Raw genomic sequence first — 16,014 nt, 5'->3', positions numbered from 1 at the left:
TAAAAAAAATAAATAAAAAATCTCTTAGGCAGAAAGATCTTTCAACTACTACAGAATCAACCCTTACATCATGAATATAATGGAAACTAACAACTGAAGAGATTAGTGCTTTTTTGCTGATCCATATGTGAAACTATTTATTGCTAGTAATTCATAAAATTAATCTTCAATCCACAGTTGTAGAAAAATCTCTATATCCAACCTGAAAAAATTCAATGAGCAATAACAGAAAGCTTTGACACGACAACTCTTCAGCAGAAAAATTCTAATTCAAGGTAAATAGCCTTTGTATGCAAAAATGAACTGAAGAACAACAATGTAGATGAATAATGCAGAGGAAATACAAAGGCACTTATCTGTACAAATATTAGAATCAGGTTAATGTAAATGTAATAAATGGGGAAATTTCTGACAAAATTTCAAAACGTACAGTGGATAAAAACAATTGTATTTGTAGTCAAATATTGAAATGGCCATTATAATTATAAAACAGCTTGAGATATTGTTGCCTGTAACTTTTTTTTTTTTTGCTATACTTAATGTTTATCGTAATTTCTGGGGAGTCAGAATGATTCAAATCGGCATGCCCCAAGTTTTGAGAGGCCTCAAACACTACTACAGAAGAACAATCCAATTTCTAATCAACTTCAGGGGTTTTGGTTGGGTTTGTTTTTTAAACCCTATCTGACAGAGCTTTGAACTTACTCCTAAGTAGAATACACAAAGGAAACCAGAGTTCACACATGCTTTTGTCCTTTTACAAAGGAAGCAGCAGTGTCCGAAGCAACTCTGAGAAGAACTGAATAAAAAAAGATTTTATATCAAGAGTTTGAACTCAAAATATACATGGTAGGAATAGCCTGCATTCCACCCACAGCACCATACACCACAAAGCAAATGACGCAACAAGTCTTTCCCCTTTAAGGTCCTTAACACAAGGACAGCATCTGACACTTATCACTTACCTTATCATGCATATTACAAAGCCAAGCAGTATTCAAGAACAAATCTAAGTTTTTCTTAACTATTTGCTTTCCAGATACAATTAAGTGGCTTGGAGACAGTACTCCACCAGTTGCTGATAGGTAGGACTATGTCATCATTGAACAACATTTTGCTAGAGGCTGTCAGTAAGAACCACCAGTAGGCTTCAGGCTATCTATTTTCACAAAAATCTGTTGCAGAAAAATACCTAATTATGAAGGGTGTCTCAAAAGGCAGTGGTCTTTTAAAGGTTGTAATGCTATAAACAAGAAAGTACTGGAGTAATGATTAAACAAATCTTAGTGAAATCTAGAATACATTTTGTCTTCAAGTCTTGGTCATGTTCCCTTATAAGCAGTTTTTTTGTTTTTGTTTTTAGGAGGAATAAATATTGTCTGGAATATACAGAACATGTAATCATGCATTTGCTGTGGAAGGAATTCCACATTATTCAATATACAACCCAAGTTGAATAACTCTAGCACAAACTACTGATAGGACTGTTAGAGGAAGAAGAGAAAAGGCTGTAAATAGTATACATACTTTGGGATAATCCAGTTCAAAGAAGGTTTCTAAGTTGTTGATCAGATTAGGATCCACACCTTTCAACGGCTTTAAGAGTGAAACACCAGGAAGCTTGCTATATGGCTGTTTATCTGTGGCTTTCTTATTTAGGTGGAGGCGCCTGCAAAAAGAAATAACAGATCACTGTATATGAAAAAAATATGCTAGAGAACTTTGTTTAAAAACAGCTAAAACTAAGAAATACAAAATTTAAAATTGTGTTCAAAATTGTTGTTTTGGTTGTAGGATCAACAGCTGTTTTAAGATCTGCTGACAGCATGTCAGAAAATGAATACTACTAGACAGGATAAATTCAAATCAGTATTATTCAGCTTCTGAAATACTTCAGATAAAATTCCAAACATGGTCAATTTCAAACAATAGAAGTATCACTTTCCTCAGTCTACATAGGCTGTTAAAAATCGTTATTATAACAGGATAATCAGAAAACAACTTCCTGTAAACAATAAAATCGTGAGGTTATTTTTCCCCACATCAAAACATGCAAAACTTAAAGCAAGCTGAAAGCACACAGGGAAAAACACAGATTGGTAAAAATCAACAGTTAAACATCTTTGAGGAAGAGACAAAGATCAACTGAGAACATACCTTAGAAAGTAAAGTTAATAATCTAGTTACTCTGCTAAGAGATTCCAGTAGATCTCTACAGTAGATCTGCTCCCCCCCCCCTCCCCCCCCCCCAAGAACACTTCTTTAAATGAGGTTTGCAGCTGGACACCAGAAGCACAGCACTATTTACAGCAGCATAACCATAAGACAGAAGGACAAAGATGATGTTCTTGTGCTGTCATCAAAACCAAGCCACTGCAGAGGTAAACTAAAATAATCCTGACAAAATGAATGGAAAAGGAGAAGTCAGACCAAAGTGAAGAAAATGTTCAGTAGTTCTGAGAGCCACCATAATGATCTCCTTGCCAATTTGGACATCAAAACAGCAGGACACAAGGGTGTTAAGGGAGAACCAATTACACTACTCTGAACAGTGGGGGAGAAAAAAGGTAGATAATGCAAATACATAATCATTTTTAAATGGGCTGGAGCAGTGCCCGTAAGATTTATATATTGAGAAAATCCTTGAAAAACAGGAAAGAAAAAGTACATGGAAAGAGATAAGATCTAGGGGAAAAAAAAAAAAACAACAGGTGACGATGGGCAGCAGGACTGTGACAGATAACAAGCAGCACATGATAAAACTGCAGAATCTCGCTAGGCATTGCGTTACAAGTCATGCTGACATATAGGATTAGGCAGGTGATTGAATTACATAGGGAAGAGCCTTCACATAGTGTGAGGGACACCTTACAAAAACTTGCAAATGAGGCACGTAGCATTATCAGGATCACTATGGTAAGACTGACTCTAGCATAGTACCTATCCTGGGAGCTACATGTATTGTGACACTAAGGTAAGGCTTAGTTGAACTAAGTTAGACTCCACGGAGCAAGAGAAAACTTAACAGTAAGCCATACCATTTTACATTGATAAAGGCTATTTGCAGATTGGTGTAACCTGAGCAAGAATAAAAGAATAACAGATGAAAATCTATCTTCACCAGAGAAACAGAGCAACCATTGTGAGAAATAAGTTGCAATATCAGGGCTAACATTTAACAGGGAATTCAAAATACCAGGCTAAGTTAACATTAATCTTTTTAACATATATATCCTAAATGAAGTCACACGCTATAGAACATGCAGGGTCTACATTGTAAATGTAAGATGAAATAGCAGACAATGAAGCAATCTTTTTGAATCTGAACTTGTACTTATGGTGGTTCAGTTCTCTCAGATGGCTGTTGTGATCATCGTGGCTTTCATCACCACTGAGCACACAAGACAGTTAAAAATTATGAAGGTATATGAGCATTCAAGGTTCATACAACGCATGTAGCATCATGTATTATTTTGCATTGAACTTAATCCAGACTATTCAGATGTTCTCGCTTAATGGATTTTTTTTTTCCCTATTCCTGCCTAATGTAGTAAACTGCAAGAAAGCACCACTACATCAAGGAAACAATAAAAACTATTTAAAGTGCAATTTAAATGCACCTGCAGCAGGTCCTGTGTGTGTGAAGGAACAGTAGCCAAGTTATCTACAAACATCTTCACACTGACATGTGTTAAGTGCATCAGTCTGCAGTCATTAGGTGACAAAGCTTTGAAGTTCTATCTAAGCAGCCTGGTGCTGGGAATAAGTTGTGAAAGGAGAGCAGAAGGATGCATAATGGAGCCATGAACTGTGTTTCAGCTATCTTGTAATGTCTAAGAAGCATCTGCAAAAACTTACTTACAATCTGTATGTCTTCTCTCATAAGTATATGTATTTCAAAAGGCAAAAATTCAGCCCAATGAGTTATCACTGCCCAGTGTTGCTACATGATAAACCCTTGGCAATCTGTATCAAATTAGCCTACTAAATCTCGCCTCCCATGCCATTCAGGTGGAATGAGTATTCCAAAAAACAGGAAAAAAAACTTGGTTAAGTAGACTGATGGGTCACTATGGTTATTAAAAGTAGTTGAAAAACAAAACATTCACTGATTTTAACCTTTCTTCAGCAGCTACTTTACTTAAATAATTTTCCTTAATAGCTGCAAGAATATGGTTCTTCACCACAAGTTTGCAAGATACTTATATATTACAAAACAGCACTAACAAGACCTGGAAGGGACTGAAGACATCCCCTGGTGGCTGTAGTTGCACAGGCAGTTGAGGTGCCCTAGCAGCATGGAAAGAGACTCTTTTCTCTGTCTGTAATTTTGAATTCCTACACGTCTTCCAGACAGTTTCCTTGGTCAACTGAATCATCTCACAGAGATTAGTGGGGTTCAGGATCTGCTACAGAATAATGCATCTTTGCTCAAAAGAGATGAAAAGATGGTCCTGCTTCTTTTGCCAGCAGAAAGGGAAAGAAGGTGAGATCATCAGACTGTCATTATTTTTTACAAATGCCTTGCACTAAAACATCTTCAGAAGCAGGTATCTCTATACACAGATGAAAATTTGTAACATTCAAATCAGTGTAATAAATACAATTGAAAGAAAGATCAGAGAAATCCAGAGAAAGCAATATTGGTAACTCTCAAATTCACAGAAGGGTTAGCAACCCTCACTTTACAAAGACAGTTAAATAATAAAATCTAACCATGTTAATCTTAGTGTATACAGACATTTCCACACTAATAACAAAAATGTTCCAGCACCTTACAGCAGCAAATTTGAAAGCATATAATCATTTTACAATTCAGCAGCCTAAATCATGTATTTTATAAATACAGGGCATGCAGAATTTTATTATTTACAAATAGAAGTCAAATTTCATTTATTCTTGTCACTGATTCAAGACAACTTTTGTCTTGGGAGCCACGGGGCACATTTTCCCTGCCAGTGAAGGTGGGTGGGAAGGGTCTGCTTGAGCAGCCTCTGCCACAGCACTGGTCTGCAACAGCAGAAGGAACAGCATCCATAGGAGTGGTAGCACAGACTGATGAGAAGGTGTTGAAGTGACATATCTAAACTTCAGTAATCAAGTACTAATTATACCACTTTACACAGATTTATGAACACAACATTCTACTGCATACTTAGAGGCCTACTACAGTACCCCTTTTAGGGACAGAATCACAGAATGACCTGGGTTGGAAGGGACCTCAAGGATCATGAAGCTCTAACCCCCCTGCCTGGCAGGGCCACCAAACTTCCATGTTTACTAGATCAGGTTGCCCAGGGCCCCATCCAACCTGGCCTTAAACACCTCCAGGGACGGGGCATCCACAACATCCCTGGACCTCCTCAATTTCAGATGAATTTGAAGACTGCTAAACAGACTAGCCACAGGTCTCCAAGCAAGTGCCTAGAATTATGCTCTAAGCCAGAATTAAACACCTGAATCCTTTTTCAGCCTTTTTTGCCCAAAGTACAGTTTCATAATACAGCTGAATCATTTCAAGTGTAGGCTGCTACTTAAAGGCACTCCTTTTTTTTCCCCTCCATTTCTGGGATGTGCTGTGTTTCTTGCAGCGGTGCTGCCATTTGTCTGATCCCACTATGACCTAGTCAAGACACTTAATCCACCCCAATGTTATTTCATCTGTAGCATCAGCATTTTGTCAATTTAACTTAGCAAGTATATTTGCTGAAAGGATGAGCAAGATGATCCCATTGCACCATTAACAGCAAAGATCCCTTAGTGCTCCCTCCTTAACCTCCGTGCTTCTGTCAACACCGGCCAAACAAGACACTGTGACAGTACAGATGCCCATACAATCCTGCTGTAAGCTGTTTTGACTCACTTAAACAGAAAACTAATCCTGAAGTGGGAGGAAAAAAGCCAGATTGCCAAATTAATGTTGAAGGCACTTCAGGAAGGATGCAATAAGCTCCAAAGCTTGAGAAAGGAGGCTGCTGAGATTAGGAAAAAAGGACGAACTCATACTCCTTCCTTCTCTGACTTCAGCAGGATTCCAGAGCGCCGAGCTGCCCATGGGAAAGCAGCATGAGCACATTCACTACAGGTCAGAGGAGGATCCATGCCAGCACAAAGCAGACCTGGGAGAACAGCCACTTCCTCTGGAAGCGTGCACAAGGATGAGGTCATGCTGCAGTTGGTTAGTGCTCCCTCATTTACCAGCTGCGGGTAAAAGGCATTCCAGTGACATTCTACACAGATTTCTTCCTGCGCTATGCACAGCACACCAATTAAAGGGTAAAGGCCCTCAGTATATAGCACACTGATATCGTGATGAGGAAGTGCACCAAAGGGAAATGAATTAGAATACTTAAAACAAGAGTCAAATGATTTCCATACACACAAAAGAAGCAGAAGGACTTAAAAAAAAAAAAAAAAAAAAAAAAGAAATCTACTGAGGTAAAACCTGGGCTGAGATAATTTCGAGTTCCCAAAAGGTAAATATTCTCTGAAAACAAACATTAATCTGCACTTCCAGTTGCGGGAAGCAGTAGTTCAGTTAGCAAAGACAAATACAACTGCACAAGGCAGAACAAAAATCTTAGTGCAATTTAACTTTAAGCCTTCAAACACAGAAAAGGCATGTTCTGAACACTGTCACAAAAGTCACATTACATTCAGCATAGGAAATCCATAACAAGTCTTCTCAGAGGTGGATTTTGTGTTGGTGGCTTTGATTTTTAAACTCCGTGTTTGAAAAAAAGATGAACACCTTATCTTCCAGAAAGAAATACGAGCAAACATTTCAGGTATCAACCTCAAACATCTAGCAAACCACCCCTTTCTCAAAATCTAGAAATTCTTCTCCCATTCCCCTTATCCCCACACACACAAGATAAAAGGGAAACAGACTCAACTCCCATACAATAGACTGCAGTTAAACCTGAAATAATGGGAATCCTTTTATAGCTCAAATCCTAGGTAGTCAGCATACACAGAGCGTACACTTGCATGTACTTAACAAAAACACAGCACTGTGTCTACATCACAGCTGTTACTGGAACACAGTAAGCACTGAAATGAACATGGAGCTTTCCCTTGTAGACTGTCTGCAGGCTGCCATCAAAACAGCAATTCTTACACTGTTTCTATTCTCCCACACCCCTCAGCCCACTGCTGGTAATAAAGCACTCAGGGCCACAAGATAAATTGGATCAGCCTGCTGATCAAACAGAACTATTCCACAGAAAGTCTGAGTCTGAGTCACTATGTAGCCACATGCTCACTGAAGGCAGATTAGGAATGTTTATAAAGGTGTAGGAGTAGGTGATTTAGGTTATCCCTTTGAGCAGCAAATTAAGAGCCAGCAGAACATAGAAATAGAAACACTTTTTGATGCAGGCTCCTTGCAACGAGTGTTATGCAATTTCAGAACTGCATACAAAGTGATCTGTGTTTTGTTTCTGAGAACATCTCCAGAGGATGGCAACAACTCCAGGCCTGGTAAAGCAACCACAGCAATCAGTTATTACAGCAGAATCCAAACCTACAAAGCTAAGGATGAAATCTTCTAATACAAAGCTTTAGAAGACCTACACTTATTCAGTTTGCTTTTCTGAATTACTTTGCAATTCTGTAGGGAGAAAACAACTCATTACTACTTATTTCATAAGGCACCAGTTTAAATGAAAACATCATTTGCTAAATATTAGATAATGTGCTTCCTGCAGACCCAAGCTGCTCCTACTGCTCCCACCGCACAGACAGATCCCTACACACAATCTTTCACAGTTCCTTTACCCTAAAAACTTCTAAAGCAGTTATCAGCAAGGAAAAAAAAAAAAAAAAGCACTGATGACTCAAAACCTACATGAATAAATAATATATATTTATATATATAAATGTGTATATATATATATATATATACAAAAGGATTGGCATTATATATGTATATATATATATATAATATATTGGCATTATATATTATATTATTTTTCCTTTGTTTTCACAGATGAGGTAAGGAAAAAGCTACACACCTTGTCTGGAGCACAGAATTGTCAGCAAGGCAGTGACACTGCTCTCACTGCTAGTGTCTTATGAGACCTTGAAGAATTTCCAATTAAAGAACATCAGGAAACAAGCAGAAGAAAGCAACTATAAAAACCTTCCAAAGAAAATACTAAACTAACTTTCATACTCAACACAATATTAAAGGTCTCAGAAGAGTTTTCTTTCTTTCCAGCAGATGCAAAACAGAAAATTTGTTTTTGTTTCATCTCCTCTACAAAAATAATAAATCAAAAACTGCAAAAATACAGACAACATTGGAGACACAGAATCTCAATAGAAACATTTATTTTCCTCCACTGCTATACAACCTATGTAAAAGCACTGCAAGCCTACTGTTTTTATGCAACATCCACATTTCACCTCACCTTAATTTAAAACTGTTCAAAAGGTAGTATGAGTATCTTAATTTTTAAAACTGCAACCTGAAAATCCAGCCCATGCCTCCATGGATGGAGACAGGAAGAATTTCTCACTTACAAGATGCTGCTGCTATTACCATTTGACAGTTCACAAGGAATACCCTCATGAGCCTGAAAGCTTTTTACTTCACCTACAGCCTTATTCTTGCAAAGCATGCAAGAAAACCATATGCTGCTGAAGGCTTAAAAATAAAGTACGCCAGCAGAAAGTGCTTGGGACATCTCCTCTAACAGCTCTGTACATTGTCTCAGCATCTTGGATGTTTTACATCAAGTAAGGTATATGTGTAGTCAGAGAAATATGTCTTCTGCTTTAAAATACAGCATAGCATGCTATCATTATTAAACCATAAGCAACAATCACCTCAGAACTCATTACTATACAGACACAATGAACTTGTATCTCAGAACAAGCACTTAAAGGATACTCACAACCGCCATAAGAACAAAAGTTTACATTCACTTGAACAGGTCCCTCTCTGTGGATTATAGTGCTGACAACACTGAGACAAACATAATCAAGGGGTTAGAAAAAAAGAGAACCAACAAAACAGACTTTGGTTTTCAAAGAGGTATTTCTGAAGAGGGGAATGACTACTGGTCTAGAACAGAGGCAAAAGCAACTACCAACATAAACGGGCAACACAGCTGAGCTGTTTTAATAAGATCAATCCACTAGAATCACACGAAGTTGTCAAACTGCTTCAAGAAATACAACAATTCCAAAGCAACAAGTCACAGGCAGTACTTCCAGTCTTAGCCTTTCACATAGTACAATACTTCACTTTGGTTATCTTTATCTACAATTGTATTTTATCCTACCTGCCCAGAAGACAGTTTAACATTCATTTGATGTGTGCTAGAACCTCCCTGTGACCCAAGGTATGAATTAACCAGGGCCAAATTTGAGAAGGTATAACCTAGTCTAGACCTTTTATCAACTATTCTAACATACTTAAGAAAATGCAAACTATTCAGCTAGCAAGAATTAAAGGTTTCTATCGTTAAACACAAAATAATCTCTTTTAAGCCATAGCCTTTTGTAAAATGCAAGACTAATTAGGTACATCAAAACAAAAGAACATCTTTCAACTAAAAGGAATTAAAACCCAGTGAATTAGACTACTTATACTTCAGCAGTTCCCAGGGAAGGATGATATGAGGACTAAAGAGTGCATTAGTAAACCAGTAAAACTAGTCACATACTTGCATGCCACACATGAGTTCTGACAAAGTCCACAAATTCATTACTAGAGTCACGTAGCACTGTCTACCACCCTCTAGCTAAACACTTCCACTCATCCGGAGTAATCAGAAGTTTACATCAGTATTTAGTTTACATAAAGCCTCAGCTTCTTTCAGCTTCATTGAAATCTTCAAACATTACACAAGCAGACAAACAAAGCATATTCTTCCTCATTTCACTTCTCAGCTTCCCTCTGCAGCTAGCATTTAAGACTGAATGCCTCTTCACTTGAAGACCTCCACTGCTTCCAGTAACAAAAATCTATTTCACCTCAAGAAGAGCTTCCTCCAGTGTAGTCCTATGCTTTACATGCTCCAAATCTTGTAGTCTTCCATCTTTCCACACAAACTATTTACCAGGCAGACACGGTTTGTTCCTACAGCCTTCTCACGTTCAATGCACCATCTCCCATTCTCTCTCAAGACAATGCATCCAACCTGAGAATGATATCCTCGATTTTTTACCTTCAGATCTACCCTAAATTATCTTTATTCTGGGCTTCTACTGAATCACACATGTTAAAAGCCTGCAATATCACACTTTCCCCTCAATGTTTGCCATCTGTACCTTATCCTCCTGGCTCACAACAACAAAAAAAACCAAACACCACAAAACCAGCCTTTCCATTGCCTACAACACTAAAATTTTTCTCTCACATTATTACTACTCAGATTTCTGGTTTTGTGCCGTTTTGCTTTCCCTCAGGTGTTAATCTTCCAACACAAAAACTAATTCAAATACAGTCTTACTACACATAACTCAAAAATCAACTCCTAACTTCTCCAGATCTGCCTTCCCTTGAAGATTATCTAAAATTAAGTCTTGTGACCAGAGCATCAGGCAAGTTTCAAGTTGTTTTGTTTGTTTTTTTTTTTAAAAAAAAGCAACTTGCACAACTTGCATCCTCCACACTACCTATCTCAACCAGTCACCAAATAGAATTACAGGCTGTCACTGTTCACAGAACTACAGAACAACTGAGGCTGGAAGGTGCTTCCAGACAACCCTCTAGCTTAAAGTAGGATCAGCATCCAAGCCTGGTTCTTCTGACTCCAAGAATGGAGCCTTATCATCTCTTCTTGTAGCCTCTTCCACAGTGAAGCCATCCTCACCAGGAAAGGCTTCAGAACTTCAACTGAAGTTCTTGAATTTGCACATATTGCTTCTCATCTTGTCACTGGGTACTGCCAAAGAGAATCCAGTCCTTTCTTTACTCTCACTCCACCCAGGTCAGGTATTTACACATACTGATAAGATTCCCCCCGAGATTAATCCAGGTTGTACAGTCCCAGCTCTTTCAGCCTTTCCTTGTTCACCACATTCTGCACAGCCTTGGCACTATCCTTCTGGCTCTCAGCCAGACTTGCTCCACCATGTCTCATACCAAGTAGCCCAAAACTGCACGTTGCACACCACACACAGTCTCACTGGTATTGAGTAGGGGGGGGTGGAGGATCACATCACCTAACTGGTCAGAAATGCAGCCCACAGTGCTGTTGGCTTTCTTTGCTACCACAGATACATCACTGCTCAGGGTCAACTTGGTGCCCACCAGCACCTCCAGCTCCTTTTCTACAAATTCGCTTTCCCAATGTTCAGCCCTCAGCCACTGCAGATGTGTGGAGCTATCCCTTGCCATTTTCTCCAGCTGAGCTTCATGAGATTCCTGTCAGCCCACTTCTCCCACCTGTCCAGCTCCCTCTATATGGCAGCCACTCCTCCCACTTCTGTATCATCAACAAATTAGATGTCACTTCCCACTATTCAGGCCATTAATAAACCATTGCCCCAGATGACTTTTTTGATCTCAGTTCTGAAGACTTTTAGTTGTTTCCATGCTTAATCACAAGAACAAGCTATTGTTCTCTCTAACCATGCACTGAGCATAGAGCCATCGGCACTAAGTTAGCCCTGCTTTCAGTAGAAATAGAGTTGGAATAGAGCCTTCAAATAGCATTTCCAGCCTAAAATGCTAGTTTCCTACTCTATGCTGAAAAACTGACCCTCAACTTTACACCCAAGTTGTTACACACTTGTGTGCGCCCATACTTCTTGATTCTACTGTTCCTCCCTAGTAATTGTACTTGACTTGCTACCTTTGCTTTGTTCCACTTTCTCTCTGCCACAATGCTGCCGCTCACTCACTCAGAAAAAGCAATCTAACAATTTATAAGGATGTGGTACTTGCAGCCAACATCTGAAGGACTCTGCATAAAGTAGGGTCTGCCATCAATGCAGAGATAGAGGAGATGGTGGTGCTGAGAGAACAGAAAGACAGGAGTGTTACCAAAATCAAAGAAAAGCTTCAGGTAACTTTGCAAACTGGGATGCTGGAGAGGAACTAAGTCAAAAATGGACATTTTTTGCTTCTTTAAACCCTCTACAGATTTTTGTGAAAGATTCCTAACAGAGGTCACGAGCTTACTCTATTCGCTGTTCCACAAAGATGAGGTTACAGATGACAACCTAATGTTAAATATAACATTTTACATCAAGTTTGTCATCAGCTACGCAACAGGAAAAACCATTCACCTGCATGGAAAATTTCAGCTTAGATGGTACAAGTTCAGTAAAGATTCAACTGAGGAATGAAGAAAAACAAACTCAAGAACAGACAGAGCATTCTGCATGTGCTAGAAGTCTTTCAGTCTTTTCCTGGAGAAGCTCCAGTGCAACCACATTTCTCAGTTCTCTGCTTTAATTTGATTATCATCAGGAGGGAAGGAAGGATGCCTCTAACTTCAGAAAAAGGTACTTAAATCATCTCTGTGAAAGTTCATCTACATGTTAGTTCACTGATGCCCCAGAATACTTGATAGCCCAGACATGGACCCATGGACCCATGGTAGCTGGCTCCAAAGCACTCACACACCTAAGATAGCAAAGTAAGTAACTCCTCACAGATACTAACAGATACTTTGCTACTAACAGATACTTCGCTCAGTTTACTGCCAGAAGGCAGCAGTGCAAAAACGAGACAGCCCAAACAAAGAAACAGCTACAGCAACAAGCAAAAAAGACAGAAGAACGAGACTAAAGACAAGCAGAGCTATCACAGAAAAGTAGGGTAAGACTGGACACAAGCCATGGACCAAGCAGCAAGGGACAACCTAACAGAAAGCACTGAGACAGTAAAACAGGGACAAATAATAATAATAATAATGTTTTCTTCAGAAGGAAAGGTGAGAACTGTTATATAGTAATGTATTATTAACCCGAAGAACTCAAAAAAGCAGGTGTCAAACAGAGCTACATTGGGTATAATGGTCTCTGTTTAGAACCACCTTTTAGAAAGCTTTTCAAAGTTGCTTAATTTCTTCAGTAAACTTGAGTTTTCTGAATCTTTGCAAACTGAACTTCACATTTGCATGCTTATGCATTACTCTAAGGGTATTATTTACGTTTTCACTTACATGTAGGAGCTTTCTTGCTTTGGTATGTTTCTGGAAGTCTTGGGTTACGCTCAGCAGACGGAGCATAATGTGCCTAATTACATCTAGATGCAGCATGATTAAATAATTAATTTTTCATTGACTACTGTTTAGTGTCCATGCACTTAAATTATTTTTAAAAGCTAAAAATAGCAATATGGTCATCAATTCCACAGTATGATGCTACCCTTCCCATTTACACCTGAGGAATGAGGACAGTGAGCAGCATCAGTAACAACTGGCCATGGTTCCCTTAAGAAAAAAGGCAAAAAAACCTCTGCAATTAGAACTGTTATGGGCAACAGGTACAAAAACAACAGAGACTAAAAAGTGGAACACGACTCCATGAGCCTTATTTTGTGGACCAGGAAAACACAGCAGGAAGTTGCAAGCATGTTAAGAAACTCAACAAGCATTTCTTAGGAACTCTAACACTGGCAAAATTCAAGGCAGTCCAGAGACGCCAGGCAGAACAACTTCCTAAATTTATGACATCCTATCCTCTGTCCTCAGACGTAGAATGTATTTATTATGTGGCATATGAGCTGAAATAATCAATTTGAGTTTCCAGAGAAGTATAAAACAAAGACTTTCTTTCATTTTCAGACTAAAGTCAGAAGACATAGTAGGAAACAGATCCAATTACACTTAAGTAAGGCTTTTTCTAGCTTCTGTGGTCTTTGTTTGCCAGCTTCATTTTAGGAAGGGACATACAGTGTTCAGAAAACACCTATCATTATTAATCCAGAACAATCTGTTTTCAAATACTGTTAATGCAGCAAACCCTCTGCCATAGAATTTGGAAGTCAGTTATTCAGAAACACAATGTGTTAGAGTGCCATTAGCTGAGAAAGCAGCTTCAGTTGTTTACTTTCTTCCCCTGATTTAAGAAGGCATCTGTTCCATTCTGTGCATATCTTCAGAGTAGAAGTTATTTAAGAATCATTAGTTCAACATTAGTTTAACAGAATGCTAAAATATCAAAACTTACTCCTTAGTCTCCTGACTAACACTGTAAATCCTTTCCTTATTTGCACATGATTCACACTGCCTTCCATTTTATTTTTGTTCTGAAAGTCCATTTTAGTTGTCCATACAACCACACAACGTCAGATGGTTTGGGAATTAGTATACCCAGCAACATCCAACACTAAACTCCTGCTGGATCAGTCAATGTTCAAATTCAATTCAAGCAGCTACATGCACACAAGGGTCCTTGTTCAGGGACCTGTGTTAGGTATAATGGAAAGCAACACAAACAGGTCAGATCCCACTGCCTTATTACACAGAGTAAATGTATGCAAACTGCCCTTTACTTAATTACCAGCAATAAAAACATGCCATTAGGCCTATGTTAATTTCTTCTACTTCACTCAGTATTACACAGAGAGCAACAAACTCATACTGGTTTCAAATCATGTACTTCAGACAATTTGTAGAACACCATCTGACTTAGCAGTATGACTATCTGAATTTCCTTGCTTAACCCACCTGTTCATTCTGAAGGAAAGTGAAATTCACCAAACCCACTGCATTCTTCATAGATCAAAAACAATCAACAGTGTGTAAATGTGGTAGGGGAGAAAAGCGTCAAGAAGCAGATTAAGCTTTATCAAATGCTATACAGGAGAACGGACAGCAGACAGTTTCTCATCTGGCATTTCCCAACCTTAGATATCCAAAGCCTACATCTTTTTAAAGCAATTATAATACAAATCAACACAACTGAAGTGCTCCTTAACCTTGTCAATTGCTGTCAGTCCTTCAAAACAAGTTTACTTTCTCAAACATGTATAATCCTATCTATCTACTTAATTCACACGCATTCTCACTATTATTATTTTAAAATCAAACACTTAACGTTTCAAAGAGAACCACACAATGAGGATTATGTAGGCCATGGAAGATTTGTGGAAATGTTTTAACATTGTTTTATTCCAACAGCACAGTTCAGTCCCCACAACTCACCAGTTAAGTGCTGATAGATGCAGCAGGCTGAGAACAGTCTTTAGTCCAATCACTTACACAAACATCAAACCAACATTATCAAACAAGGTGAAAAATCGAAGGACTAATTAGTTTTACCTTTCTTCTTTGCTGTCTGCAGCTGGCGTAGTGTAAGTACTTTTCAGTATGTGGGAGACATGGTAGAATTCTACTTCCAGGTTACATCCTTTCACTGAGATTAAAAGGAGTTTCCACATGTCAAAAAGGCCTCCTGACACCTCAGTGACCTTGGGAAGGGTGCAGCATACGGAACAAACATCCAAGACACAACAGAGGGGCAGTAGTAACATTACCTAACCACCACCACCTTCAGGCCACAGCACTACTCATGATCACTTTTTGGAGTCCTTGCCCTGTAAACACCTACCAGCAGCTGTATCCATCCTAGCAGCTCCACCATCCCAGCACCAAAACAGGCACCACAAAGATACCTCCCCTGAGATGTCTGCTGTAGGTGCCCAGCACTTCTCCAATTTCACCACAAGCAAAGGACAGCTGAGTGGTAGCACTCTGGGGAGCAGCAGTCCTGTTTCTACATACCTATCCAATAACTGCTGCAGCTCTTCCATGCAGCCTGTGCAACACGGCACAGCTTGCAGCTTGGTCACTTCGGTGCTACTATCTGCTCAGCCCTGATTAAGGGCCACCCTTCCATGCCAAACACTAAAACTCCATGCTACTGACCCACCTCATGGGCAGAGATGGTCAGCTCCCATCTCCACATCTTCTGAGCTGGTCTCAGGAACTCTGTTGCAGGCACATTCTTCTCCAGGGGTGTCACCAACTGGAGTGAGCCTGCCTCCATTCTTACTGATCGTCTGTCCCAATGGCAAGTTTCCAGCTTGTTATCATGCTGCTGCCG

The 16,014-nt window shown here is 39.1% G+C and overlaps 1 protein-coding gene across 1 annotated transcript in view; it reads right to left on the bottom strand.

The window, feature by feature from the left end:
- UGCG (UDP-glucose ceramide glucosyltransferase) overlaps nucleotides 1-16,014 on the bottom strand; it is a 28,117-nt gene that overhangs the window by 10,126 nt on the left and 1,977 nt on the right. Inside the window, exon 2 of the mRNA XM_072360336.1 lies at nucleotides 1,528-1,669. Coding sequence (XP_072216437.1) covers nucleotides 1,528-1,669 — 142 coding nt within the window. The remainder of the gene's footprint in view (nucleotides 1-1,527; nucleotides 1,670-16,014) is intronic.

The sequence above is a fragment of the Excalfactoria chinensis genome, chromosome Z, assembly GCF_039878825.1.
Source record: "Excalfactoria chinensis isolate bCotChi1 chromosome Z, bCotChi1.hap2, whole genome shotgun sequence".
NCBI classification, from domain to species: Eukaryota; Metazoa; Chordata; class Aves; order Galliformes; family Phasianidae; genus Excalfactoria; species Excalfactoria chinensis.
This window is presented reverse-complemented; position numbering and strand designations above follow the sequence as displayed.